The following is a 27,976-nucleotide window of genomic DNA, read 5'->3' as shown; positions in this document are numbered from 1 at the left end:
GAGATTTCTAATTGCATTATGTTCCCAGAAAGAGTCTGACCCAAAATGTTTCCAAAGATGTCAGAGGAAGATGACTGATTTAAATGATGTTTTCTGGATTTGAGTTTTCAGTCACATCAGAAGTGGTCAGTTATATACTGTGCATACGTGTGTGTGTGTTTGGGGGGTGGTGATTTCAAATAAATAAATAACACTAAATTAATTTTCAATGTACAGCTTATTAGAGCCATCATATTTAATTGATTCCTTATTAGTATAGTTCAGAATAGAGATGGTGCTACTATAGAATACCAAATGAACTTTCTTCTAAGTGGATTTTTCCTAAGCATTGTGCCTAAACATTGTGCTAAAATACATTTATACATAAGGAGAGCACTTAGAAGTCACAGCTACTTAAAAAATGTACATTCTCAGTTTGAGGCAAACTGTTTAAAAAAAAAAAAACCTCAAGGAAATCAATTATTTTGAGTCTATTAAAGAATTTACTGAGACTCAAGTACTGTCTACTTCGTGTGCTCAGTGTAATACTTTATTCTTCCAAAATAAATTCAGAACTGATTCTGGGAAAGTCCTATGAAAAAAATTAAAGCAAGGAAGAGTGTGATCTTGGTGTGTGATATTTGAGGCAAATTTGAAAGCAAGCAGCTGAACTCAAATGTTTCTGCCCTTAACTCACTGAAGGACCTTGAGAAAATTGCATAAATTCTCTTTGTCTTGTCTACTAAATGAAGATGCCAATATCAGCCTACTTTTCTAGTTCAGGAAAAAAATTCTTTGGGTCAGATCAACTTCTGTTATATAAAGAATTATTGAACACAGTAGTACTCAAACGAAAATGCCTAGATTTCAGACAACAGAGATCCGATTCATAGAGCAAATGAAGCATGTATTGATTTTTTTGGACAGGTGATTTAGCCATCTTTGTTGTTGTTGTTGTTTTTTCTTTTCTGTGCTTTTTTAACTTCTTGTGCTATCACCACTAACCATGTAGAGATGTACTTAAATCTTGTTAAGGAAAGTTATAAGCATCAACAGAATGGCATTCTAAACAGCACTTTGGTTTCCTCTGTCCAAAGTATCATATGAAGTAATGTAGAGGTCCATGGTTACTAATGCCTAGGATTTCACAATCAACATTAATGCATGTCAAAATATAGGGTCTTGTGGGCTTTTTGGTCTTCAGACAGCTAAGATCAGGCGAGAAAAAAACCCTTGAAGTCAAAAGAGATGCTTTTAAATCCTAGATTGTGATCTTAGGCTAACCACTTAATTTCTCTGAAACTCAGTAAAACTTTGGCTGCTGTGAAAACTAAGATAGGATAATAATGTTTTAGAATCTGCAAAGCACAAGTCAAGTAAGAATTCTATGTAATAAGGTAATAGCAAACTGTAAGATGAAGGAGCTTTATTAATAATGATACTAGATCACATTTATTGGACACTTCGTATGCTAAATGATTTACATGTACTGTCTTCATTTAGTCCTTCAACCAGTACTATGAGATGAGGAAACTGAAGTTTAAAGCAGTTATTTAGGTACCCACTGTCGCTCACTAATAAGTAAGGGACCCAGGATTCACACTTAGACTGTGAGCCCTAGCTCCTAAGGATGTGGATCAAGTGGATCAAGCTCCACGTAATGTGGTGATCACTACCAAATATCAGAATGAATGGGAACGGAACACAACCAATAATGCCCTGTGACTTCCAAGTTGGGCAACTTGATCTTTCAGACATTTACATCTCTTTACTTATCATTTTTTAGTCAAAATATTATATTTTCGATATAAAAAACCTTAAAATAAGAAATTTGCTCTCAATCTTTCTCCTAAATGTAAATCTCACTTTCCCATAGTAAGGGGTCTTATGTAGCCTTCCAGAAATTTCCTGTGCATTTAAAGGTAGTGTGTGTGTGCATATGTGTGCACTCTTTTCTGTTTAAACCAGAGGACAGTACACTAAAAATACTCTTTCACGGTCTCTTTTTCCCCCCACTAAATATAATATATTCTCCCATATCAGAACATACAACTTTTTGGTGGCTGAATAGTATTCCTCAGTATGATCTGTTGTAATTTAACTAACTGGCCCGTTACTGATGGACATTGCACCGATCTCAGCTCTGTGCCATCATGAGCAGTACGGCAGTGGACATTCTGGTACCTGTCTTCATGTTGAATAAAGGCCTAGAGGAGGAAGAGCTAAGTCGAGGATGTGGGCTTTGAAAACAGAGACCAGCATTCCCACATTGCCCAGCTTGCTACCATCCAGCAAAACCCTGTCTTCACACTCTGCAGAATATCAAACATCTTCGTCTATACCAATCCAATTTCTAAAATGTGGTATCTCTTTAGTTACGGGTCAAGTTAAGGATAGTTTATGTATACTACTATCTCTGTCTCTTTTCTGTGTTAATTTATTCACTGTTTTATTTCATGTCATACATATCACAAATATATTTCCCCCATTTGTCATTTATTGTTTGGCCTTGCTTACTACATGTTTGTATACAGGAGATTTTAATTTTTATGCAGTTAACTTTTTACTTTATTGCCTTTAAATGTAGCATCACGCCAGATTCCCATTCCAAGATCCCAAAATTCTCTTGCATTTCCTTCTGGTGCTTTTAGGGGTACTTTTTTATGTCCAATTTTTGATGAGTATAGAATTTATTTTAGTATAAGAACGGAGGTAGGGGTAAAGTTAACTTCATCCAAAATCATATCCCCTTGTCCTAGTTACCGTTTATCAACTAAGTAGACATTTTTGTTCTAATCAAACTTACCAGGCCACAAAATCCTCTGTTCCCTCCAGTTTACCTCACGAAGAATACCCTAATTTTACCCACCTCAGCGGTCCTACTTCCCTCTCAGTTCCCATCACCTCCACCTCTGAAAGCCTGCTCATCCTTTTCAGCTGCCCACTCTCCTAAAACCTTTCCTCTCTCCCTACTGGCAACACGGCTCCCTCCCTAAAGCACATCTCCATTTCCCAGATGCACAGATACACTTTGGCTTCTTTGCTCCCATTTCAAGTGACCCTGCCCAGCTTGTTTCCTTTTGCTTCTAAAGGGCCACTTGGGCTCAGCAAGTACCACTTCCTGGCCTTGCTTTCACACCTCAACCCCTGTCATCCCAACCATATGCCAGCTCCTGTACATGTAACCCGGTTCCTAATGACCACAAGCAGTGCGTGTACCCTCATCCAAGTAGACATCCTATTCATGCCTGACCGTTCTGACCCCTCTGAATGGCTGGTGTCCTCACTCCCGCCTCCCACACCACCAAGCCTGTCCCAGTTTCCTTTGCTGGCCCTCCCTTTCCCTGTGATCACGCCCACCACTATGACACATCTGTCCCCCTTGAGGACAACTCTCAAGTCCCTCTCCAGTCATCCCCTCTCCCCCAAGCAGAGACATTGCAACCAGACAAGCCTTCTGGAGGTCTCTGCCCCGCCACTTACCAGCCGTGTGATGTTAGGGAGCCACTTTCTGTCTCTCAGCCTCCAAGTGGATCTGTCTCTCCTACTGGACGCTAGGTTTCATATGGACAGAGACTCGATGGTATTGTTCTGTATTGTATCTTATACAAGATTTGATTTTGCTGTACTGAGGGCCTGCTCTGTGTCAGATACTGAACTGGGGGCTTTATACAACTCATCTTTGACAAAGTAGGTGTGCGTTTGTATTCACTTCAAATATTGTATTTCAATATTGTATCTCAACCAAAACCCATCTCTTCCCATTAGCTATCCCATTATCATTAGTCTTTCTCCAGAAGCTTAGACTCTTTCAGAAAGAGAAGCTATGTTCTCCTAAGAAAGTCCCTGTTACAGCCATTTCCAGTGTCTGTGCTCTTTCCCTCCACCATTCTATCCCCCTGGCTCAGCCAGCCGTCTGTCCCCATGGCCCCGAGCATGGAACCGGCATTCAGTCACCCTTTAGTCACCAACAGACACAACTTGTCTCATTCATTTGTTCCCCCACTCATTGATTGAACAAATATCAGTCCTTCATGCCAAGACTCACCTGGGCTTTATGAGTTCAGTGGTGATGACACAGACTCAGCCCTGGAGGCACTAGAGTAGGATACTGTTGTAATGAGGCCACAGAACACACAGGGTGGGAGGTGGGGAGCAAGGGGGCAGTTTGAGGTGAGGCTTCCGAGCAGCAAGTAGGAGTAAGCCAGGGGAAGGCAAGGGTTATGAAAGCTGCAGAGATAAACAAGAGCTGGAGACCCGTCAGACCTTGCCCCCCATGCCTGGGCTTTATCTGGAGGGAGGGCCCTGCAAGTTTTACTTGGAGGTGCAGCACGATCACATTGCTCTTTCGTGCTTCCACACGGCTCCCTGTTGTTCTGCTGGTATCTGCACAGATCATCTGTTTATGGATTGCCCTTTGGAAGTGCCTTAAAAGCAGACTGTTTCTTTAACATGACAGCCTAGAATAGTGCCTGAACCACAGTAGGTGCTCCACAGGGTTGGTGGGGGAATAAGGGAATGTTGGCAGGGTAGATGATCAAGAGTCTCCTTTTCCTTTTTTTTTTTTTAAAAAAAAAGCATGAACTCAGGAGTTATTTATATCTTGTTTATTTTCTTTGGAGAACCAGACCTATTTTCTAAACACCAGATGGCTTAAATTAGTTTATTAAAATGTTAATATGGCTGATCTTTATAAAATATAAGCAAGTCCTTTTTGTTTTTGTAGGGTTTTAACATCTCCTCAGAGTAAAATCAAGCCTTAATAGAAGTGTGAACACTAGGTTGTTTAATATCTATTGCCTTCTAAAGGGGGAAAAAAAGTACAGCTTTTTCTTTTTTTTTCTTTTTTTTTTTTTTTTCATTTAAAGAGACAGCTCTTTTGAGGAAGGAAGGGAGACTCCCAGTTATAATTTTGAACCCCTTTATTGTGAAATTACACACCACTTGCCATTTGTATCTTGCTTTAGAGTTTTGGAATTTGTTTATTCTAATAGACAGACCCTATAATGTGTGTATGAAAAATCATTTGTTGTCAGTGAAGACGAGTCTGAAGAAAATGGACTAGATTTCCTCCTTAGTCCCTTCCATAAAAGGTTTTGATACACGAGGAGAGAATATAAGGCTTGATTTTTATTATTCTTAGCAATTCAAGCAGAGCTTTAAATAAGACCCAGGCATTCATATTTCATTGTTAAATTCCTTTTCCTGCATATTTTTTTTATTTCTAGTCATGTAGTCAAATGATGAGAAATGACCCCTTTTGTACCATACACTTGATTTAGTGGATCTGAAGAGGGGAAAGTAGGGTGTGGGATAAAGAGAAATGAGGTCCGATGTGAAACGTACGTAGGAGATTGTATATGCTTAGCAGAGTTTGACACCATGGTAGGCTCGTTCTCCCGACATTTTCTAACAACCAGGATCTCACAGAACTACTGTACTGGTGAATGTTCATCCCTTTTGGATGGAAAACCTTTACTTCCGTAAATAATAGTTCCAAATATAATAATGATTATAATAATCATCGTAATAATACAATAGTGGCCACTATTCATTTTGTTTCTTATATGCCAGACACTAACATATTTTCACTGAAGCCAAAAAGGAACAATGCATGCCACTCAAAGCTGCAAAATCCCACCTTTCAGTATTTAAAACTACTGCCCCAAAGCAGATGGTGAATGCTGTGCAGGGATAGAAAGCATAAGGGGCCTTTCATTTATACATCACAAGAAAGGGCAGAAATGACAAAGCAGCATATTTTATATTCTCTCTTTCCTGTAGCCATTGGCCCATAAGCTGCGGATTAGCCAGCGAGCAACCCCGTTCCCAAATGCCTTTCTAAATAAATGCACATTGGCTGTGGGGTAAGGTTTCTCCACATGGAAACTATATAAGAGGAGGGAAGGCAGAGAGGAAGAACAGCCGTTAGTAACGAAATAGTATGTGTGTGCCAGAAATCAAAGATTTATGCTTTTATTGTAATTTCTACAACTTCATGTGGCAAACACTAGATTATAAAAATAAAATACACAGGCAAACTAAATCTTTCTGTAATAAAAAAAAAAAGTCTCTATAACATATGTTCCCCACTCTTAGGCTGTGGCCTCTTTGAAAATTAATGCATCTCAGCTAAAGAGTATAGGAGGTCCATCTATGTCAAATAAAATGTGATTTGACTCATAATTTAAGTGACTAGTAATTTAACTGGTGACTGTACTCTACCTACTATGCTAAGTAAAGGAAGAACTAAATAGTGATTGCATCTCAGAACCACCTCTTTAAAATAGACATTCCTGGTGTGCCTGGGTGGCTCAGTTGGTTAAGTGCCCAACTCTTGATTTAAGCTCCAGTCATGATCTCACAGTTGTGAGATCAAGCCCCATATCAGCCTCCATACTGGGCATGGAGCTTGCTTGGGATTCTCTCTCTCCCTCTCCCTCTGCCACTCCCCTGCTTGTGCTTTTTCTCTCTGAAAGGAAGGAAGGAAGGAAGGAAGGGAGGAAGGAAGGAAGGAAGGAAGGAAGGAAGGAAGGAAGGAAGGAAGGAAGGAAGGAAGAAAGGGAGAGAGAGAGAGAGAGAGAGAGAGAGAGAGAGAGAAAAAGAAAGAAAGAAAGAAAGAAAGAAAGAAAGAAAGAAAGAAAGAAAGAAAGAAAGAAAGGGGAGAAAGGAGAGAAAAGGAAAAGAAAAGAAAAGAAAAGAAAAAAGAAAAAGAATTTTTTTAAATACACATGCCCAAGCTTGCAGTTCTGAGCACCTCGACTGTCCTAGATAAAGCCATGGCTCTAAATCATTTTTTTAAAGTTTTTATGTATTTATTTTGAGAAAGAGACAGCATGAGCAGGGGAGGGGCAGAGAGAGAGGCAGGGAGAGAGAAAATCCCAAGCAGACTCTGCGCTGACAGCACAGAGCCTGACTTGGGGCTCAAACTCACAAAACTGTGAGATCATGACCTGAGCCCAAACCAAGTCGGACACTTAACTGACTGAGCAACCCAGGCACCCTGGCTCTAAAACATTTTAAGACAAAAAGAGACACATATGATATACTTCTAAAGTATCGATTACCATTTAATATCCAGGGAGCTTATGGCCATGGATACGTTTATTCTCAATGATCAATTTATTAATGTTATATATCCAATAATTGAAACATTAAAGTGGATCTTTGCTAAACATTTATCCATTGATTAAAAGCTAAATTTTATTTTCTTAACCAATTTAAAAAGCAGTTACTAATCTAATCTAGCTGCTGCTTTCAAACTCTCCAAATATCTTAAAGATGAGCTATAACAACACAAAAGTAGTCATTACAAAACCAGTTACCATACTTACTCCTAAACCTCTTCCAGAATATTAACACTACTGGTTTAATTCAAGTTTTTGTTATTTCTACACAACATCCCAGGGTTTCAGAAATGTCACATTAATTAATACCTGTCTCCATGTTAATAACAAAAGGAGAAGAATACCTGAGGTTTCAGTACCTGAAGTAGATACCACCTGATTCCTGTCAGGGCACTGATCACCAATCTGAGCTACCTTTTTATTGCTAAAGTCCATTTGTTAAATCAGTGCAACCGTGTGTGTCTGTACGTGCTTTGTTTCTTTGTTCAATGGGACTACTATTAGCAGTCAAGAACAGTGGACCCATGGGAAGGAAGGAAATGTTTTCCTTAAGTCATACTGAGTCAAAGATGCCGGCATTATAACTTCTAGGTATGTCCAGCAAACCGCAAAAATGCAGACCTAGCACTCGGAAGCCACTTAAAGCAGGAGACCTAGGTTTGGAAGTCATCTGATAGGATGCGAACCCCTGAGATTGAGCTGTGTTGCCTAGAGGGAGCAGACAGAGAAAGAAGAGGCCGAGAAGAGCTTTCAGAACAGAGTTTCCAAGCATAATATTTGCCTGTGTCCATTACTTATAGAGAGCTCATCAGGAGGCTGTCTGGAAGAGGCAGTTCAAAAGCCATTTGTATTTCTGAGAGCAGCTTAATGGAAGAGAACAGAATCAGCAGGGCAAAGCTGGTGGCCCAGAGGCAGAGGCACCAGCTTTGGAAGAGCAGCTTGGTAGAGAAGAGCAGGAGAGAACAGAGAACTGTTTGAGAATTAGGGGAATAGGTAGATGGGTCCATCTGGGATTTGTGTGGGGGGGAGGTGATTTTTTTTTTAAGGGTGCAAAGATTTTATTGTTTGACTAAGAGAAAGGAGCTAATGCAAAAGAAATCATTGAAAGCACAATAAAGAGTAGGAAAAAATTAATGGAGAAAGGTCCCAGAGCAACCAGGGGAAAGTGGTTTTCCTAAAGAAGTCTCAAATACCATTAGACAAGAGAAGGAGAATAGAATTGATAAAAAGACATGTAAGACAATTCTGAGTCAAATGAAGAAGCTTACATTTTCTTTTTCCTACTTTGTCATTCATCTTTCAAGCTGGTTTGTGTTTGGGACTATTAAAAAGACTTCAAATACGTAATTAAATATATCAACAGTTTCAGGGCACCTGTCTGGCTCAGTCAGTTAAGCGTCTAACTTTGGGTTAGGTCATGATCTCACATTTCATGAGTTCCAGCCCCGTATTGGGCTCTGCACTCTCAATGCAGAGCCTGCTTCAGATCTTCTGTCTCCCTCTTTCTCTACCCCTCCCTTGCATGCTCGCTCTCACGCTCTCTCTCTCTCTCTCTCTCTCAAAAATAAACATTACATATACACATACATGATATATATACATATATATACACATATATATCATGTATGTGTGTGATATATGCATATATATATATATATATGCATCAACAGTTTCTTTTATAGTTTTGTTTCTCTTGGCACTAAAATTCACTCATCTTACATGGCCTCAATTCTTTGAAAAAATTTAGAGAGCAAAACTGCATAAAATTTAGGTTGTGGGGTTGAGATGCATTGCTTGCAAAGAAATGTGAAAAGGGTTGTTAGAATAGATGTAAAAAAACCTGGGGGGCGGCATTAACAATGCTTACAAGGATAATTGTGCAACGAGATGACAGAGATAAAGTCAAACGCGCACTTTAGCAGCAAGATCAATCAGCCCTGTTTGCAACATTTGGGAGCAGATAGGGAGAGAGGTTAGTGCCATCTGCCAGGCTGAGATTGGCAAGGAGAATGCAGCAGTAGAAGTCAGACAAAGCAAGGGTACCCATGCTAGCGTCACTGCAGTGACCAGTCACCGTGCCCAAGAGCACAGCTGTAGGGGTGGAAGGGGCAGGTGAGCTATGAGAATGGGAGAGACCAATCAACTAGAGGCCATACTGAGGAAGAGCAAGCTCAGGGTGACCACTTGAGAAGAGCAGAAGGAGAAGGATGGGAGATTGAATCAAGGTCTGGGGCTTGGCTTATGTCAGTGAGGTCCATACCTAAGGGTGGGTGACATTAGGAAGGCACTGAACATCATTGGACTTGAGGATTGTAGGTATAAGGCAGGGTGTTTGGAAGGTCATTAGCGTAGATGCTGAGAGACCTAAAAATGCTGGCAGAGGACTGAGTGGATAGGAAAACTGAGCTATGTACTGAAGTTATCAGAGAAAGGACATGAGCAGATAATAGCTACAAGTTTGGGAAGAGGGTCAGGACGGCAACAAGTGCAGGTACACCCACACCACCCACACGGTAGCCTCAGAGAAAGTGGAGTAAGCAGGTGATAATAAACTTCAGAATAATCCAGAGGCTCTACAGGGGCCTCTAGGATTATAGGCTCTTCGGATTTCATCAGTAACCATCTCCTGCAAGATGCTTTCATTCTCAGGTTAGCCCAGTAAACAAATCTACTTACATAGCGGAATCACCATTTGCAGTTTTGTAATGAGACTTAGCTTGTTGGTTTCTAAGAAACTGTGATGTGTGGCTAAAAGTGAAGGAAATTGTGTGGCTGGCATAATAAGATTCTATCTGACATAGTCACATCTCCTGTGATTAAGCACAGTAAGGAATTAATGGTAAGCAGAGTCACAGCCAAAAGTGTATTATAAGCATGATGGGGCAAGATATTACAAAACTCTGTTTTGTATGAAACATACAAAACATATAGTTACAAAACTCTATGTCTGTTTCTCAAAAAAAAAAAAATCATAGAGTTGCCATATGATCTAGCAATTCCACTTCTGGGTATATCCCAAAAAAAATTGAAAGCAGAGTCTCAAAGAGATATTTGCACACCCGTGTTCATGGCAGCATGATTTGCAATAGCCACAAGTTAGAAACAGCCCAAATGTCCATTGATGAATAAATGGATAAACAAAATGTGGTTTATATGTATGATGGAATATTATTCAGCCTGAAAAAGGAATGAAGCACAGGCACATGGCCACAACGTGGATGAACCTTGAAAATGTTATGCGAAGTGAAATGAGGCAGTCACGAAAGGACACATTTCATATGATTCCACTTATATGAGGTATTTAGTATATCCAAATTCATAGACACGAAAAAGGAGAATGATGGTTGCCAGGGGAATGGAGAGTTACTGTTTATTGGGTTCAGAGTTTCAGTCTGGGAAGTCGAAAACATTCTAGAGACAGATGGTGGTAATGGTGCATGACAGTGTGAATGTGTTTCATGCCATAGAACTGTATACTTAAAAATGGTTTAAATGATAAGTTTTATGTATAATTAACCACAATTTTATAAAAAATATATGAATACATTTTTATAAATAAATGGTTTAAATGATAAATCTTAATGTTTTATGTGTTGTACCACAACTAAAAAAAAATACCAATTCCAGATTTGGAATTATTGAGGGGTGTTTACTCCCCCTTTTTTTCCAATTGTGCATTTACTTCTCAGTGAGAAGAAATCAGTAAGAGCATGCTCTCAATGATGAAAATAAATCATTTTCTAATCTTACAAGTGTAGGTGGCCATGTACACACAAGTGTGTGTGTGCACCTGCAAATCCATGCTATACTCAGCTTAGAAACAGCAAATTTGAACTGTCAGGAAACCCTCTTCCTTAAAAAGAACTCGCTTTATTTTAATCTTCTGTAGCAGGGAAGTATAACCAGAGAAAACTCTTACAATCCACCCATTTTATTCATTTCTGCTCCTATTTCTTTCTGGGTCAGAAAAGGTAATACAGGTATAAGAAAGTCGTCTTTCAAAACCATGACATTCTGTAAATGTAAGACATGAAAACGGTGGTAGCACACCTTCCAGCCTGCCCACTGGGATCAAAGTATGACGCCCCTCCAGACAGGCAAAGCAGGATTGGGGGGAAGCAGCTGCCTCACTCTGTCTATTTGGAGGAAACCTTTGAAAAGGAAGTCTTCACTGGAAATTGCACCTCTTAATCACTCTGACAATCTTGTCTCTTTTTCCAGTTTCATGTATTTTTTAAAAAAATATTTTCTTAATGTTTACTTATTTTTGAGAGAAACAGCACGTGACCACAGGAGGGACAGAGAGACGGGGAGAGAGGATCTGAAGTGGGCTCTGTGGAACAGACAGCCTGATGCGGGGCTTGAACTCACGAACCATGAAATCACTACCTGAGCCAAAGTCAGACACTTAACCAACTGAGCCACCCAGGCGCCCTGATCTCATAAATTCTTAATTGAGCTCTTGTTGGGGGAATGTTTGGAGGAAGTGTTGGGAAGTGCGTGTGTGTTATAAGGAAGGGAAGGATGACCTGCCAGTTCTGCTTTCAGGAGCACAGAGCCAGTGTAGACAAAAGGACAAAGCTTCATGTGTATATACACATGTCCCATCTGAGGCTGTTCTGGTGGCTCTGTGTTTTGGGGGTGTTTACGTAAGCATCAGCAGCAGGAGCCTGTGAAGCAGGACAGAGAAATACAAGTGTTCAGGAAGCATTAGACTGGCAGAGCCCTAAAAGGTAAAATGGTGAAAAGGTGGCTCCAGCAGACAGTTTAAGTAGAATTAGCTGAGCATGCATACAAAGATCTGTAGCCACTTTGGTGCTGTGAGACACAGGCCTGGATCACTGACCATCTTCATGATAGTTGCAAAATGGTTCTCTATGTCTGTCAGGGACTAAATGATTGTGACCCCCCAAAATCATATGTAGAAGCCCTATACCCCCAATGTGATGACATTAGAAACTAGGGCCTTTGGGAGTTTATTAGGATTTGATGACGTCTTAAGGAGGGAGCCCTTGTGGATGGGATTAGTGCCCTGATAAGAGTCCTGATGGACTTTGCTTCCTTTCTCTGCTCTGCAGTATGAGACACAAGGAGAAATCAGCAGCCTGCAACCCAGTAAAGGGCCCTCACTAGAACCCGACCATGCTCACACCTGATCTCAGACTCCCAGCCTCCAGAACCATGAGAAGTACATGCCTGTTGTTTCCGAAGCCACCCAGTGGATGGTGTTGTGTTAAAGCAGCCCGAGTGGACCAAAACAGTGACCATGACAGTTAAGAGGCAGAGGCAGACTAGGTGACCAAGCAGGCTGTGAAGCACACTTTCAGGACCATGTTTGCTAAACATAGAATGCAGCCGGCTTTGCAGTGCTCAGTGGTGATTCCTCTGGCCTGTCATTTCACAGGAAATACATAAAATCTCTTTTCTACATAATCCTTTGTTTAAAAAAAAACACAATTTTTTTTTTTTTCTGATTCTCACCTTCTTTGGACAGTCTTTAAAATGATGTTGGGGGTTAAATTTGTTTAGTTTTTTTTTTTTTCTCATTCTTGAAGTGATTAATATTAATGCTAAAAGTGAATACATTCACTTTTCCCTTTTAGAAGTTGCCAGAAAAAGGAATTACTTGCAGTCATAACAAAGACAGTTTGATTCAATAATGATGTAACTGCTTTACTATATAGAAGTTATATGTCGGATTGTTGTTTTTTGTTTTTGTTTTTGTTTTTTTTAAGAAGAAATTCTAGGTAGATCACCTTTGCAATACATCCATTTGGATTAAAAGTTGGCATTTGTAATAGGGGCACTTGTACCCCAATGTTTATAGCAGCACTCTCAACAATAGCCAAATTATGGAAAGAGCCTAAATGTCCATCAACTGATGAATGGATAAAGAAATTGTGGTTTATATGCACAATGGAGTACTACGTGGCAATGAGAAAGAATGAAATATGGCCCTTTGTAGCAACATGGATGGAACTGGAGAGTGTTATGCTAAGTGAAATAAGCCATACAGAGAAAGACAGATACCATATGTTTTCACTCTTATGTGGATCCTGAGAAACTTAACAGAAACCCATGGGGGAGGGGAAGGAAAAAAAAAAAAAAAAAGGAGGTTAGAGTGGGAGAGAGCCAAAGCATAAGAGACTCTTAAAAACTGAGAACAAACTGAGGGTTGATGGGGGGTGGGAGGGAGAGGAGGGTGGGTGACAGGTATTGAGGAGGGCACCTTTTGGGATGAGCACTGGGTGTTGTATGGAAACCAATTTGACAATAAATTTCATATATTGAAAAAAAAAGTTGGCATTTGTAGCAATTGAATAAAGAACTATGGTTGTAGAAGGAGGCTAAGCCTCAGCCCTGAATCAAAGTTAACGGTATGTTATCAGGCCAAGGCTGCCTGTTTCTAGCCAACTCACAGCGATGCTCCCACCCTCAACATAGCTCACTCCCAACCTTATGTTGACATTGCTTATTTCTGAGTTAAAGTGGGTTGTCTTTTAACTCCGTCCCCATTTTTGCCTCTCTCCAAAGTTCTGCCCACCCAAGGCATTAGGGGAAAGATCATTTACACCAGTACACAATCACTGCCAAGAAAGATGGGAGCCAGAGAAAGTGCAAGGTTATCTCTTTCCAGCTCTGCCTATACCAGAGCCTTGCTTCAGGCTGAGATGTAGAGAAATGGGAAGGAAATGGGAACAGGAAGCCAAGATGGAAAGGCTAAATGTATTTTGGGCCCCTTTTACACCCTCAGAGATTGCTAGAATATGAGGTCTATCCATGCTTACATGTCCATTGAAGAAAAGCGGATACAGATGATTTTGTACATTTCATTTACACATACACACTTCTACAGAAAGTAAGGAGTTCCCTTTCGGAAGCTTTAGGGTTTTTTTCTTTGTTTGTTTTGTTTTTTAATACTTAAGAATCCTGAACAATGATTCTGGGGCACCTGGGTATCTCAGTCGGTTAAGTGTCCAGCTCTTGATTTCGGCTCAAGTCATGATCTCACAGTTCGTGAGTTTGAGCTCCGCATCGGGCTCTGTGCTGACATCGCAGAGCCTGCTTGAGAGTCTCAGATTGTCTCTCTCCCTGTGTCTCTCTGTCCCTCCCCCTCACACACTCTATCTCAAAATAAATAGACTTAAAAAAAAAAAAAAAAAACCTGAACAAAGATTTTTTAAGAATCACATGGGAATTTCTCCATCCAAGTGTTACTCTTTAAATTATTTGCCTTGAGGGCCTGCCTGTTTACTTCAATAAACTTCCTTTTCAAAATTGCCATCCGTTTTAGTTTCCAGTGCACATAAGAAAATTGAGTTGTAGCATGGCCTCTTTCTTCATACTTGACTCTGAATCACTTTTGACTCTTTCAGAAAAGTAAATCTACCCTCACAGGATGAAACTTTGACAACACAGACAATATGCAAAAGAATGTCTGAGTTATTCATTCAATAAATATTGAACACCTACTATGTTGCCAAGTGTTCTGTGGGAGGACAGGCATGTAAGATGAATAGACAATTTCAGTCCTTACTCCTCAGCTGCTGGCAGTCTTAGGGGAAGACAGACATTCTCAAACAATTAAATCCATAGTGAAAACGGGTGGCATATGGGGGTATAGCAGGAGCCCAAGGCGAGGAGTGGCTTTCAGAAATGTTTTGAATAAAGACACCATCCTTGGAATACATTATCATCTCTCAAAATGACAGTCTCAAGGAAGGTGCAGGATCTAGTATGTTTCTTGAAGACTATCTTCATTTTCTAATAATTGTAGTAAATAATAATAAATAATCAATGCATTTGACCTGATTTGTTAGAATAATAGAAAGCAGAACACTATAGTGTTGCCCTTTAGCCCCTAAAACTATTCAAAGAAGATAAGTTGGAGCATCTTATGACTCTCGTTGGATGTTATATTTTTGTAAGTCATTGAAAGAACCTGGCACTATAAGGATATATTTGATAAGGATAGCTAAAATGATTGAAGAAAACGCTTCAGTAAAATATCCCTCAAGCCAGAGCAGTAGGACAGAAACAGCATGTCAAAACAAGACAACATGGGAGTCTGGCTCTAGAGATAAATTAAACAAGCATCCTTCACTTGGATGATAATTGTGTTGGCACCAGAGAGCTTGTGTATCACTGAATTGTGCTCTTAAAGAGGCAGTTGGTGCTTCAAAAGCAGTCATCCTGGTGAACAGGGGTAGGGTTTTCTGGTCAGGAGATTTCATTTCAAGCAAGGATGTGATTATTCCTGACTGTCATTGCATTACCAGGAAAACTTGTTTCTGAGATCCTTAAGAATACATCAGCTATGACATTTAAGGAAGGCCTTCAGAAGCTGTACTAACTAGCAATAAAATATAAGGTTGAGAAATTTCTAAAATCCTCTGTAAGTTTTTGTGCCAAAACTCACATTTCAGCAATGGTCACAGCTGTCAAGAGCACAGCTCCCCTAAATACAGAGAAGTGGGAGGCTTCAGTAGCCCTCCCTCAGTTATTGGTGATGTCCTTGCATTCACACACTTCCATATTTTTCCTTCATACTGCCATTCTCAAGTTTTACACACATTTATGACATTGAAACAGGATTTTGGAGGTATTACAAAGAACCAACAGCCCTAAACAAAATGAAATATGTCATTTAGAGCATTAAACAAGCATATTCCTAAACACAACAATGTTTATATGTAATTGTGTGATGAGAAACTTGGGAAAACATACAAGAAGTTTTGGAAGTAATATCTCTGTCTCCATGCCGATGGAGATAAAATGATATTCTCTCACTTTTAGAAATCTGAGGTTCATATTCACTAAAACTTGAAAGACTGTGAAATAGGTAATCAGTCAGCTGACATTATCCTTGATTTCAAAGATGAAAGCTTCATTTTCAGAGACAAATCTAGATCCAGTACTTCCACTGCTGGCTATTTACCCAAAGGGAAAATAAAACACTAATTTGGAAAGATATATGCACCCCTATGTTTATTGCAGCATTATTTACAATAGCCATGATATGGAAGCAACATAAAGTTTTGTCTAGTTTCTATATACAGGTTCTGAACCCCTCTTAGAAAGGTCCAAAACTCTTAATACAAAGCAATACTAAAGATTGCACATTTACATCTATTCACAAAAATCTATGCACTGGGGTCTAGAATGCCCCTCATTTCAATACTGCTTACTTAAAACTTTTTTCTTAATGTTTATTTATTCTTGAGAGAGAGAGACAGACAGAGACAGAATGTGAGTGGGGGAAGGTCAGAGAGAGGGAGACACAGAATCTGAAGCAGGCTCCAGGCTCTGAGCTGTCAGCACAGAGCCTGACGCAGGGCTGGAATTCACAGACTGTGAGATCATGACCTGATCTGAAGTCGGACACTTAACCAACTGAGCCACCCAGGTGCCCCTCAATACTGCTTACTTTAAATACCATTTGTAGAGCCTCTGTTCAAGAATCTAGGGTCTGCAGTGCCTGGGTGGCTCAGTCAGTTAAGCGTCCACCTTCAGCTCAGGCAATGATCTTGCAGTTCATGAGTTCTAGTCCCACATCGGGCTCTGTGCTGACAGCTCAGAGCCTGGAGCCTGATTCAGATTCTGTGTCTCCTTCTCTCTCTGCCTCTCTCTCTCTCTCTCTCTCTGTCTCTCTCCCTTTCAAAAATGAATAAACATTAAAAAAAAAAAAAAGAATCTAGGGTCTCACTAAATGGAAGGCATTCTTCCCCCATCTGTAATTAGTATAGGAATGGCAACATTTTAGTGCATTAATTTTATATGTGATGTCTTTAAGCCCAATTAGCTAAGGAACAGACCTTTAATGACTAGCTGTATAAAATCAAAGAAGGACTGGCTTATATTTTATATCCTCAACTCGTCTCAATATTTGTTAGAATTTAAACTTTCCAAGGTTGATAATCTATTTAAAATAAAAGGGAAAATATATATTTATACATGTACCTCAGTTTAATATTCTGGACTTAAGAATTACCAATTATAAATGTAAAGACAAAAAGAAGTATAGTAAAATAGGCCAAGAAGAGATTTAAGAAATCTAAAGCTAAAGCTTTATTTTTCTTCCTGCCCTCCTTGTGCTAATCATTAACTGAGTTTACAAATAACCCCCTCCTCTGAGAAGAAATATAGCAACACCAAACAGGACAAGCACACCAAATGATCTGTATTTTCCTTTTTATAACTGAGTTTTTGTGAAAATGTCCCTGTGCAATATACATGCCTCAGGTTCTATTCATTATCACCTCTGGATGAAGCCACGAGTTGGGAAAGATGGATAAATTCCTCGTTTTAACCATAATAATTGATTTGAGAAGTGATGCTATCCTTAGGAACATGGCTGATGCGCTGAAAGGGTGAAATTAGTTGTTGTTTTCTTGGTGAAGATGAAATTTTAATGTTTATTTATTTTTGAGAGAGAGTGAGACATACAGATCGTAAGTGGGGGAGAGGCAGAGAGAGAAGGAGACACAGAATCTAAAGCAGATTCCAGGCTCTGAGCTGTCAGCACAGAGCCCGACACGGGGCTCGAACTCCTGAGCCCCGATCATGACCTGAGCTGAAGTCCGATACTTAACCGAATGAACCACCCAGGTGCCGCGTTATGAAGGTGAAAATTTTAATGATTTTTCCATATTCTCTAGAACATTCACTGCTCTTTGTAAAATGCATTGTTAGATCCAAACACAGGCAGCTGCTTGTAGGAAACTCTTTATTCCTCCTTTACCCTAACATGAAGGACGGAAAAAAAAAAAAAAAAAAAAAGCAGCAGCAGCAGCTGGGAATATTTCCAGAGCATGGACTACGGGAAGCATCAGGTCTGACTATACAGAAGGTGGTTTTCTCCAGTCTGCATACTGGGCCACAGTTCTTTTCTCGCAGAACTCTGGAGCTCAGGACCAGAAGTGACAGTAATCGTCCCCAGGACCTTTACCCCAAGGCTTTGGGGTAGGCTCTTCAGTCTGTACCTTCCAGAATCGATGCACAGACTCCTGGGTCCCCAACACCAGGTACTGCAGGAATCGGACCTTATCTCTAGGACAACTTGCTAGTGAACGCAACTCTCCCAACAGGATACTGTAATTTGTAAGCCAGTTCATTTCCCTAAGACCTTACTTCTTTGTAAAATGAACTTCTCTTTTGCATACGTGAGCCCTACCTATGCTCAGAAGAATGGACCACCACCAGAGGTGTCTAGCCCAAAATAAGCACTCAGTAAATAGTAGGTCTGTAAACAAAAAAAACCCTCAAAATATGACATGATGAGTTACTAATCACTCATACTCATTAAGTGCTCTCTTCAATATTATAATTTAGTGGAATTTCAAATATGTTAATATAGGTTATCATTCATTAATGAGAAAAGGATTGCAATTTTAACTCTCATATTTAACTCTTTAAAGTGTGGCATCTTTAATGCAGCTGGATGTTCTTATTCTATGACAGATTAGCTCATGATTCATTAGCTGTACACATCTTGGGTCCATATGTGCTGCTACACAGTAGGTTAGACCCCCACCTGGCTCAAGGAGTAGCCTAAAGGAATCTTGCAAACAGAAGATTCCAGTCCCTAGAGCAGTGCCAGGGCATAGCTTACATACAGCATGTGGCAGGGTTATTATGTCTAATTGGTACGTTGGTATTAACAAATGTGTAATGGCACAAAGCACAGGAAATTTCACTACATCTCTGGCAAATTCATAGTGAGAAAGAAGGACAGATGGTTGAAAACGGCCATAAAATGTTCTATTCCATGTCTGCAAAAATCATTAGTAGTTAAAGAGATGTTATTAATGGATCAGATTCACTTAGGGAGTCGTGTTTCTGTAATGCACATTAAAGCAATGATACTTCTGGTATTTTTAATGTAATCAGGGTCAAAGACAAACATGTCTTTGTATGTAATTAGAGAATAGATTTATCGACAGTAAAGAAGCTGTTCCACATCACTTAGGAAGTTGTTCTTATCTTCTTACATCGAGGAGTAAAATGCCAACCACATGCTAGCCTCGTAGGTCCCTGAAATAATACCATATTGTTTCATTGCTATAATCTCGGGAGATGGAGAAGGGGTAAAGTTATTATTTCTGAAAATCACCAAAAGCCCATTTTTAAAAAGCCACAAATAACCAGTTTGTAAATTATGAATGAGTGATTTTAATTCCCCAGGTTCTTTAACATATTCTTTTAGAATTAATACGAAAATCAGTGTTTGGACTTTGTGAGCATGAGAATGATTTCCGTGGATGTTTTTAAATTTATTTCTTTCTTTATTTTTTTAATTATTATTATTTTTCTTTTTTTTAACTCATCTCTGTACCTGGTGTGGGGCTCGAACTCACAACCCTGAGATCAAGAGTTACATGCTTGTAGGGAACCTGGATGGCTCAGTAGATTAGGCATACAACTTTGGCTCAGGTCATGATCTCATGGTTGGTGAGTTCGAGCCCTGCATCAGCCTCTGTGCTGACGGCTCAGAGCCTGGAGCCTGCTTCAGATTGTGTGTCTCCCTCTCTCTCTGCCCCTCCCCCACTTGCACTCTGTCTCTCTCTCTCTCTTTCAAAAATAAATAAACATTTTAAAAAGTTGTTTTTAAAGAGTTACATGCTCTTCTGACTGAGCCTACCATGCGCCCTAATTTCAGTGGACGTTTTATGTCTGTGTGACAGCATAATATCTGTGAACTGATGGACGTGCTTTAGGCCAGGTGCAGTGGCTTGTCATGGTCCCCTCCATGTGGAGTGGAACTTTCCGCCCTGCAGGTCCAGAATGCCAGAATCAGGAGGTTGTCAGTGCTTAGGGACAGCGGCTTTCCTTAGGACATCTCAAGGTGCAAAACAGAATTAAGGCAATTGTGTGAATCTAGCCGGGAAGCCAGAGGGATGGAGGTGTTCAGGAACCTGTGGTCATTGTTCTTGGGCTTTCTCTCACTCAGATTGTTCAGAAATACTCTTTCCCCAGCTCTTTCTCTTTCTGGGCTTTCTGAAACTGCTGCTCCTGAGAGCAACTCTTGCACGCAGAGGCAGCTTGTGTTTCTGCATGCTTTCCCAGCGTGGTAGAATGCATGGGCTTGTAGCACGTTTTCACTTGTTACCTTTTAGATCAGCTGCCAACCTTTGGCTTCCAGGCAGGCCTGTAATTACATAGTTTGTGTGTCTCCGGAGCCCCTTTTGGACATGGGCTAGAGTTCTTAAGGCAGCTGGCTACGCTCATGATGCTTTTCCTGAAGCACACGACCTGGAGCTACAAACAGAGACAGCGGTTCTGTTGCTGTCCCCACACGACTGTGTGGGCGTCACATCGTGTGGGCATCACAGTTAGGTTTGTGGATTTTATCCCAATGGAGCACTGATTTACAGTGTTCTCTTCTACAAACCGATTGCCTCTGAGTAGGTTTCCCCCATCTCGTAGCCATTTCCTTATCCTGTCAACCTAAAAATAATAACAATAAACCATTTAAACATCCTATATAAATCTGCCAGGTTTGATAAAAGCGAGGGGGAGAAATCTCATCACCTCCAATGACAGTGGTGTAAAATCCCTGCATTTGGCTCTGGCAGAGTTTCCACCACAGGAAGAGGTGCTTTGTCATCACTTTGGACTCTTGAAATGTTGGGTGTTTTTTGGGTTTGTTTTTTTTTTTTTTTCCCTCTCCCGCCCCTCTCCCTGCCCTCCTTCCTGAACAGTTAAAATGTTTATACGGTTGATTAACAAACATCAGCAAAATGATAACAACCGCTATTGATCCCTGTATTATGGCTGTGGAAAGCCTAAACTTGCAGATTTATTCCTGATTATAAAGTAAGTCTTGGCTCTCTTTGTGCATTCGTTGGCCCCCGCCACCCCACACATTGTTCATTTCTGTGTGGCACTGGTGTATCTTCCTCAGGTGAGAGGTGTCAGCCGTGAACTGGAGTAAGCCCTCCAGGTGCTAGATGCAGCTGTGCACCAGTGATTTATTCTTGTAAATGTAGGACTTGAAGGGGTAGAGGGCTCTCAAAAGCAGTGTTCTCCTGTTTTCCCCAACAAGGAGAGAGGGGAGGAGCTGGAGACAGATAGGACGTTGATGAATGATCAGTGGTTTTGTTGCCACTGGGAAGGTTGGTTCAAGGGAAGTATTGCATTTTTTATTACATGAATAATCTATAGTTACTGTAATAATATTTGAGGGGAGAAAAATTATTCATAGTTCTACTCATGAAACACTATTATTTTCGTGTATATCCTTCCAGAATGTTACTTCTGTAGATACATAAGAATGTGTATTTTTCAATAAATGGAATTCTAATCCTTCATAACTTTGTGACTTCCTAATTATAATTAACAGCTTTCAAGTCAGTAAAAGCACGCAAGCATCGTCATTTTTAAATGGATACATAGGGCACCACTGAATGCACTGCTTCATTTGTTTTGCTAATCCTTTATTGTTAGAGCTGAAGGTGTGTGCGACTTTAAACAATGCCATGATGAACATCCTTGTGAGTAAGATATCTTTGTTCACTTATCTAGCTCTTCATTTCGGGTAGATTACTGGAAATAGACTTGGCTCAGGTCATAATCTCGCAGTTTGTGGGTTCGAGCCCTGCATCGGGCTCTGTGCTGACAGCTCAGCCTGGAGTCTGCTTCAGGTTCTGTGTCTCCCTCTTTCTGCATCTCCCCCACTCACTCCCACTCCCTCCCTCTCTCTCTCTCCCTCTCTCTCTCTTTCTCTCTCTCTCTCTCTCTCTCTCTCTCTCAAAGATAAATAAACATTAAAAAAAAAAAGTACACCCAGTTTAAGGAGATTTTCTACATGCCCGATTTGGGAGAGAGGGTGTGTGTTTGTTGTTACTATTCTGTGCTCTTCCTATGCTGTGAGATTAGATAAAATCCTGTCATTTGTATAGCCATATTTAAAGGAATAAAGTAAGAAAAGCTGTTTCACATCTAATTGCTTCTTGGGTCACAGAACCGTTGTGAATCTGACTAGAAACCGTTGTGAATGCTCCCCTAGAAAAATGGATGTATGTATATATACAATGCCAAGGGTTCATCTGCTCCTGAACCTAATCCACGGACTCCAGTTCAGTCTTTGACTTCTAAGTTCTTCTTAGTTTTTTTATTTGTAATTATTGTCACTTTCACACCAGTTAAGAATGAAGTTATTGTTTCTGCTCTAGTCTAATAAATATTTTATGCTCTTCCATGTATAGTCTGTTTTACAGTGGACTGTTATAAAATAGTATTGAAACCAAGAATGAAGTCATTTCTGCAGAAAGACCGACTGCCCCTTCTACTCTAGACTTACATATTGCAAAGGGTTACCAAAGATGTGTTTGAACCATTTGGGTGAGACCATTCTAAACATACAGAATGTGATGTTCACATGCTTCACTTTACCCCATCTGTTCATGCATTTTTCCTGCTTGTAGGATTTACCCAGTTGATTGTCTCACGGTCCCATTTGGCATGACCAAAGCCAGACTCATCATTTCTTTCCCAACATGTCTGCCTCATTGTATCCAAATGTCTGTTAATCACACTGCTCTTCTTCCAGTTACTCATGGGTGGAATTTTGGACTCAACTTGAGCTTTCCTTGCCCAATGTATTAATCAGGGATCCCCACAGAAACAGAACCAAGAGGGTAGATATGTGTATAGAGAGGGAGAGGGAGAAAGGGAGAGAGATTTGTTATGAGGAATTGGCTCACAATTATGGAGGCTGGCAAGTCTCAAGATCTCCAGGGTGAGTCTGCTGGAGACCCAGAAGAGCTGACCGTTTAGTTCTGGTCCAAAGATCAGTAGGCTTAAGACACAGGAAGATCCTTTATGTCAGTTTGAGTCCAAAGGCAGGATAAAAGCTGATACTCCTTTTAAGACCATCAGGCAGGAAGAATTCTTTTTCTTAGGAGAGGGTCAGCTTTTTTATTCTTCTCAGTCCTTCAACTGATTGGGTAAGGCCCACCCACATTATGGAAGGCAGTCTACTGTACTCAGTGTTGGAAGTAAACTGGCCACCATAACATGGAGGGCAGGGAGAGACCAAAAAAAGAGGCAGATCATCCCAGATTGGTAGTTGGCAGGTTTAACAAGCAAGGGAACTTACTTACAAGGCTTATCTGGAGTGGCCACAAGAGAAGTAGATCTTTGCACCTGCCCACCAAAATCTTAAGTCTGTATAGAGACCTGAACTGGGTTCAGTCACATACCATCTAGATGGTCTTAACAACACTTTGTTCTTTCAAGGTTGTGTCCTTGAAATCAATGCCTGCTGTGGGAATGGTGGGCAGAACACACATTCCAAGCTCAGGGACAGCATTGAGGAACCTCTACTTGCCAGGGTCCAGCTCACAGGTAAACTGGCAGTCACGTCCTCTTGATTACCTCCTCCAGCACTCAGTCTACCTATTTAAATGATAATACCATCCAGAAGCATCACACAGGTCATCTCTTCTTCCTGCAAACCTAGTAGAAGACACATAACAAATGAGTGCAAGCTGACAGGATAAAGTAGAAGTGGGTTTTTTCCTATGGGGCTTACAGAATACTGAGAGAAACAGTTGGGGAAAGGCAAAATAAATCAACATCACAACCCTAGACAGGAAACAGTTTCAAGGTTGAAAAAAGGTTTTAACTTACAGGAAGAATGTGTGTGGTATACAGGAATGAAAATAGGAATATGTTTCATATACAGTTGATTCTCATTATTTTCAGAGTCCATATTTGTGCATTCACACACTTGATACCCATGGCACCTTCACCAGTGGTTATCTTACTGTTGGCCACGCCATTAACAGTGCCACTATAATTCTCTGTTTTTTTTTAAGTTTATTTATTTTTGAGAGAGTGAGAAGAAGTGTGAATGGGGAAGGGGCAGACAGAGGGAGACAGAATCCCAAGCAGGCTCCTCACTGTCAACGAGCCTGATGCAAGGCTTGATCTCATAAGCTAGACACTTAACCGACTAAGCCACCCAGATGCCTGCTTAAAGATGCTCTTGTGTGCCCTGACAAGTTTTGCTCATGCCTTTTGTGGTGTCATTTGACTCCTTGTGTTCTCAATGAAAACTGTCCTGTTTAGGGGCACCTGGGTGGCTCAGTCAGTGAAGCATCCAACTCTTGATTTCAGCTCAGGTCATGATCTCACCATACATGAGATCAAGCCCCATATCAGGCTCATTACTAACAGTGCAGAGCCTGGTTGGTATTCTCTCTCTCTCTCCCTCTCACTTCCCTCCCCCACTTGCGTGTTCTCTCTCTCTCTCAAAATAAATAAATATTTTTTAAAAATAAAATAAAAACTGACCAGTTTTATTTCTGTTTTGATTCCCTAATTGGTCAGATCTAACTGCTGCCATCTAAGTGATGAGATTTGTTGTTCAAGCAAGAAAGAGCCAAAAATATATCAGTCTGGGTTTTTTTCCTAGCAATTTATTTTGAAATTTTTCAAAAATACAAGAAAAAAATTTTTTTCAATAATAAGTAATAACCCATATACCCTTTGCCCTTATTGACCGGTTGTTAGCCTTTGCCACATTTGCTTGCTCTTACTTATTTGCCCATCTTCTTGCTCTCTTCCCTCTTTCTCTGTCACCATCATGGTCATCCTCTGTATGTTTTCCGGAACCATTTGAAAGTAAGTTGCACACATGACACTTTACTCCTAAATGTTTCAGCAGGTGTCTCCTCTAAGAACAAGCACATTCTCCTACATGGCCACGATACCAACATCACATCCAGGACAGTTGTCAATGATGCAATAGTATTATCCGTTAGCATAAAATACAATCCAACACACATTTCTCCACACTCCCCCATCATACTCCTCCGTCTCCCGCCTCCCACCAGGACCCAATAAAGGGTCCAGTCACTGGCCGCTATGTTTCTTCTGTCTCCTTAAATCTGGACCACCCCTCTCCTCACCCTTTTTTGTGTCTTTTGTGAGATTTCAGTTTTGAAGAGTCCAGGCCTTGTCATGGATAATGTCCTGCCATTTGGACTTAGCCCATTACCCTTAGATTCAGGTAAAACATTTCTGGCAAGAATACTACATGAGTAATGTACCTTCTCATCTTGTCACATCAGGAGGTACCCCAGTATTGGGGATACTCAGTTTGATTATTTGCTCGATACCTCCTTTTGTCCCTATAATTAGTAAGTGATATTTGAGGCCTAGTGAAAATCCTGTTCTTCAGCAACTTTTCATCCATGTTTTAGCATTCATTGGCAGTGACCCTTGCCTGAATTAATTATTACATGAGTGGTTGCAAAAGGTGATTTTCCAAATAGCTGACATTCTATCCAAAAGAGCTCTTTTCCTCTCTTAGCCTTCTCACCCAATTTTTTTTATCACTAGAGATTTATTGTTGGTTCAGAGTGTAATCAATTACCATCATTGTTTCTTTGATGCTTGCATTGTCCCACATTTGCCAGTGGGAGCTTTTTCTAACCAGTTCCTGTGCCCCTTTAATATGGCCCAGTTTGTCTTTGAGCACCTCCTTGTTTTCTGACACAAAGTGGGTTTTGTTCTTTGTTTCTTCCCAATAATATGTTAAAAGAAACAATTGTATATTGTTTTCTACCCATAACTATATTTTATCAGAGCAGCCTACTATTTTAAAGAAGCAAACAAAATGTATACCCCATTCATAGCCAAAAATAAAATATACTGTATTTCTCCAGAAACAGATTTCTGGATCAGAGCCCAGCTACTAATAACACACATAAACAGTCACTTCCTTTCAGCAAAGAGTAGTAGGCCATTAAGAAATATCTGACTCGGCATTGTTTGTGTGTGAAAAGCCTCTTCCATGACAGCAGAAAAAGGAAAGTGAGTTGTACTGACAATTCAGAATGTTTAAATCATTCATCGGACAGGTGTTTTTATAATTTACATTGTGTGCCCAGCACCATGCTAAAGGCCATTATAGATCTATAAGGATATATTGTTAAAAAGGCAAAAGGAGATAAAGCTAGTTGAAAAATAGAAACGGGTCAGTATGTGACAGCGTACTTATTAATGTTATAGGAATTAATAGGGGAAGAGATAGCATGGAGCAGAATGTGGGAGAACTTGTGAAGGAGCTCAGAGCAAAAGTGAACTTTGAGTCAATGGTTGTGTATCTTGGTTTGTGTAGGCATGAAACGAGACTTTTTCTGACATATGAAGCTGTTAGCAGTGATTATCTTTGGGGAGGGGGACCAGAGCAACAAGACATAAGGCAGCAGCCTTTTTGTTATATGTCCTTGTGTGCATATATTACTTTTACAGTAACAGAGACAGATTTAAGATCTTGCTTATTAAAGATGAGTGACCTAATAGGAAGAGGAGTCTATACCAACTGAATAAAAAACTTGAAGTCCAGCCATGGGTTGGGCTGGGTAGTGGGAGCAAAGTTATAATTGATCTTTCAGACAATGGGGGACTACTGAAAGGTTGTGACAAAAGTAGGCATGCCTTGGGGGAACTAATGTAGCAAAAAAGTAATTTGCACATACACCAAAGGCTTATTTGCCTTTATTCAGAAGAGAGTCACTATGTGGTAGTTAAAATCAAGTTTAATTGCATCTAGTTTATTTAAAACACACTTTGATTTATGTTTTTGAAAGTGGAGTCATTGGGGTATGTCTTTTGAATAAATCAAGGCATACTTGGATGTATTTATGGATTCTTTGGACAATTTGTTTTGATCTACGATTTCTGAAATTGCACTCCTCAAAAACTGGCTTCTGTGGCTTTGCCACAACCTTTTTTTTGTTTTTGTTTTTAATTACCACAAAGGTTTAAATGCCAGTGATCATGTATCTAGTCAAATTCTAATGATATAGCTTTTGGAGACAGGATGCCACAGTAAAATGATTTTTGTGGTTTAATCAGTTTTGTACTTACATACTGGGCTGCTTTCAACTATGGATTCCACTTATACCTCACACTTCACTGTGATGAGTCATGCGCAGGGAAGAATGGAGAGGAACCTGCGTATGACACACTCTGTAAATGGATGACCCTTCCCTTTCTCCCTGTAAAGCCAACTGTTGACAACTATAGGGTTTTTGTGCTCGGTTTGCTTTGGTTTGGATGTTTGGGCGGGGGGGAGGGTGGTGGTTAGAGGTGGTGTTTTTGTTGTTGTTTTTGTTTGTTTGTTTGTTTTTTGCCTCCATTGAATATAACAAATTAAATCCAAGGAAAATTCTCAAACTGTCAAAATAAATTCAATTTGTATTTACTCAAGTACAGATGGTCCCAGTTTTCAATAATTCATTCAGCCAAGGAGGCTTTTAAAAACTAGTATATTATTCCTCTTCATTCTAAGCCACTTATTTCTTTTCTCCTAAGTCCAAAAATAAGCATATGAAGCTCAGATCAGTGTTTTGTGTCACCTGTGCTGAAGTCTCATCCAGTGGTGGTGATGGGTTGTTCGTCCCGATGTGGATTACTTATGAGGTCAAAGGACTTGTTTTACTCCCCTCTACTCTCTCACAGGCTGAAACTAACAGGGACAAGTGGGACGTGGCTTAGGTAAAACATCACTCTCTACTCCACTTCTTATCTCACCCCCCAAATCAATGAAGGCAGCAAGAACACCTTGAAAAAAAAATGAAGCATCTCTACACAGTATATTCAGCATAAAAACTGGGCCAGAAGATCACATGGTGTGGCTTTTTAAAACAACTCTCATTTCCTCAGGTCACCACTCTTTACATGATGATGTTGGGCAGCTTCTGAGCTTTTTAAGCGAAACCTTTTAATATTTAATGTGGTTAAAAAAGGTTTTCCACAGGCAGCTTTCAACACTACCACAAATCCCCGTCTCTACGGTGGTGGTTATTGTAGTGTATCCCTTAAAAATTCTATTTTTTTTTTCTACGTACTACCAA

At 40.2% G+C, this 27,976-nt stretch overlaps 1 protein-coding gene across 5 annotated transcripts in view; it reads left to right on the top strand.

Moving 5' to 3' along the window:
- Positions 1-27,976, top strand: part of LYRM4 (LYR motif containing 4) — a 171,067-nt gene that overhangs the window by 83,579 nt on the left and 59,512 nt on the right. For 2 of the 5 annotated variants that reach the window (XM_053223121.1, XM_015083087.3), the window contains one exon: positions 23,346-23,453. The exons of the other annotated variants lie outside the window; for them this stretch is intronic. In XM_053223121.1, coding sequence (XP_053079096.1) covers positions 23,346-23,453 — 108 coding nt within the window. The remainder of the gene's footprint in view (positions 1-23,345; positions 23,454-27,976) is intronic. 5 annotated transcript variants of the gene reach the window in all.

Source organism: Acinonyx jubatus, chromosome B2 (genome assembly GCF_027475565.1).
Source record: "Acinonyx jubatus isolate Ajub_Pintada_27869175 chromosome B2, VMU_Ajub_asm_v1.0, whole genome shotgun sequence".
Taxonomy (NCBI): domain Eukaryota; kingdom Metazoa; phylum Chordata; class Mammalia; order Carnivora; family Felidae; genus Acinonyx; species Acinonyx jubatus.
The sequence above is the reverse complement of the archived record's forward strand: the minus strand, read 5'-3'. Positions and strand labels throughout refer to the sequence as shown.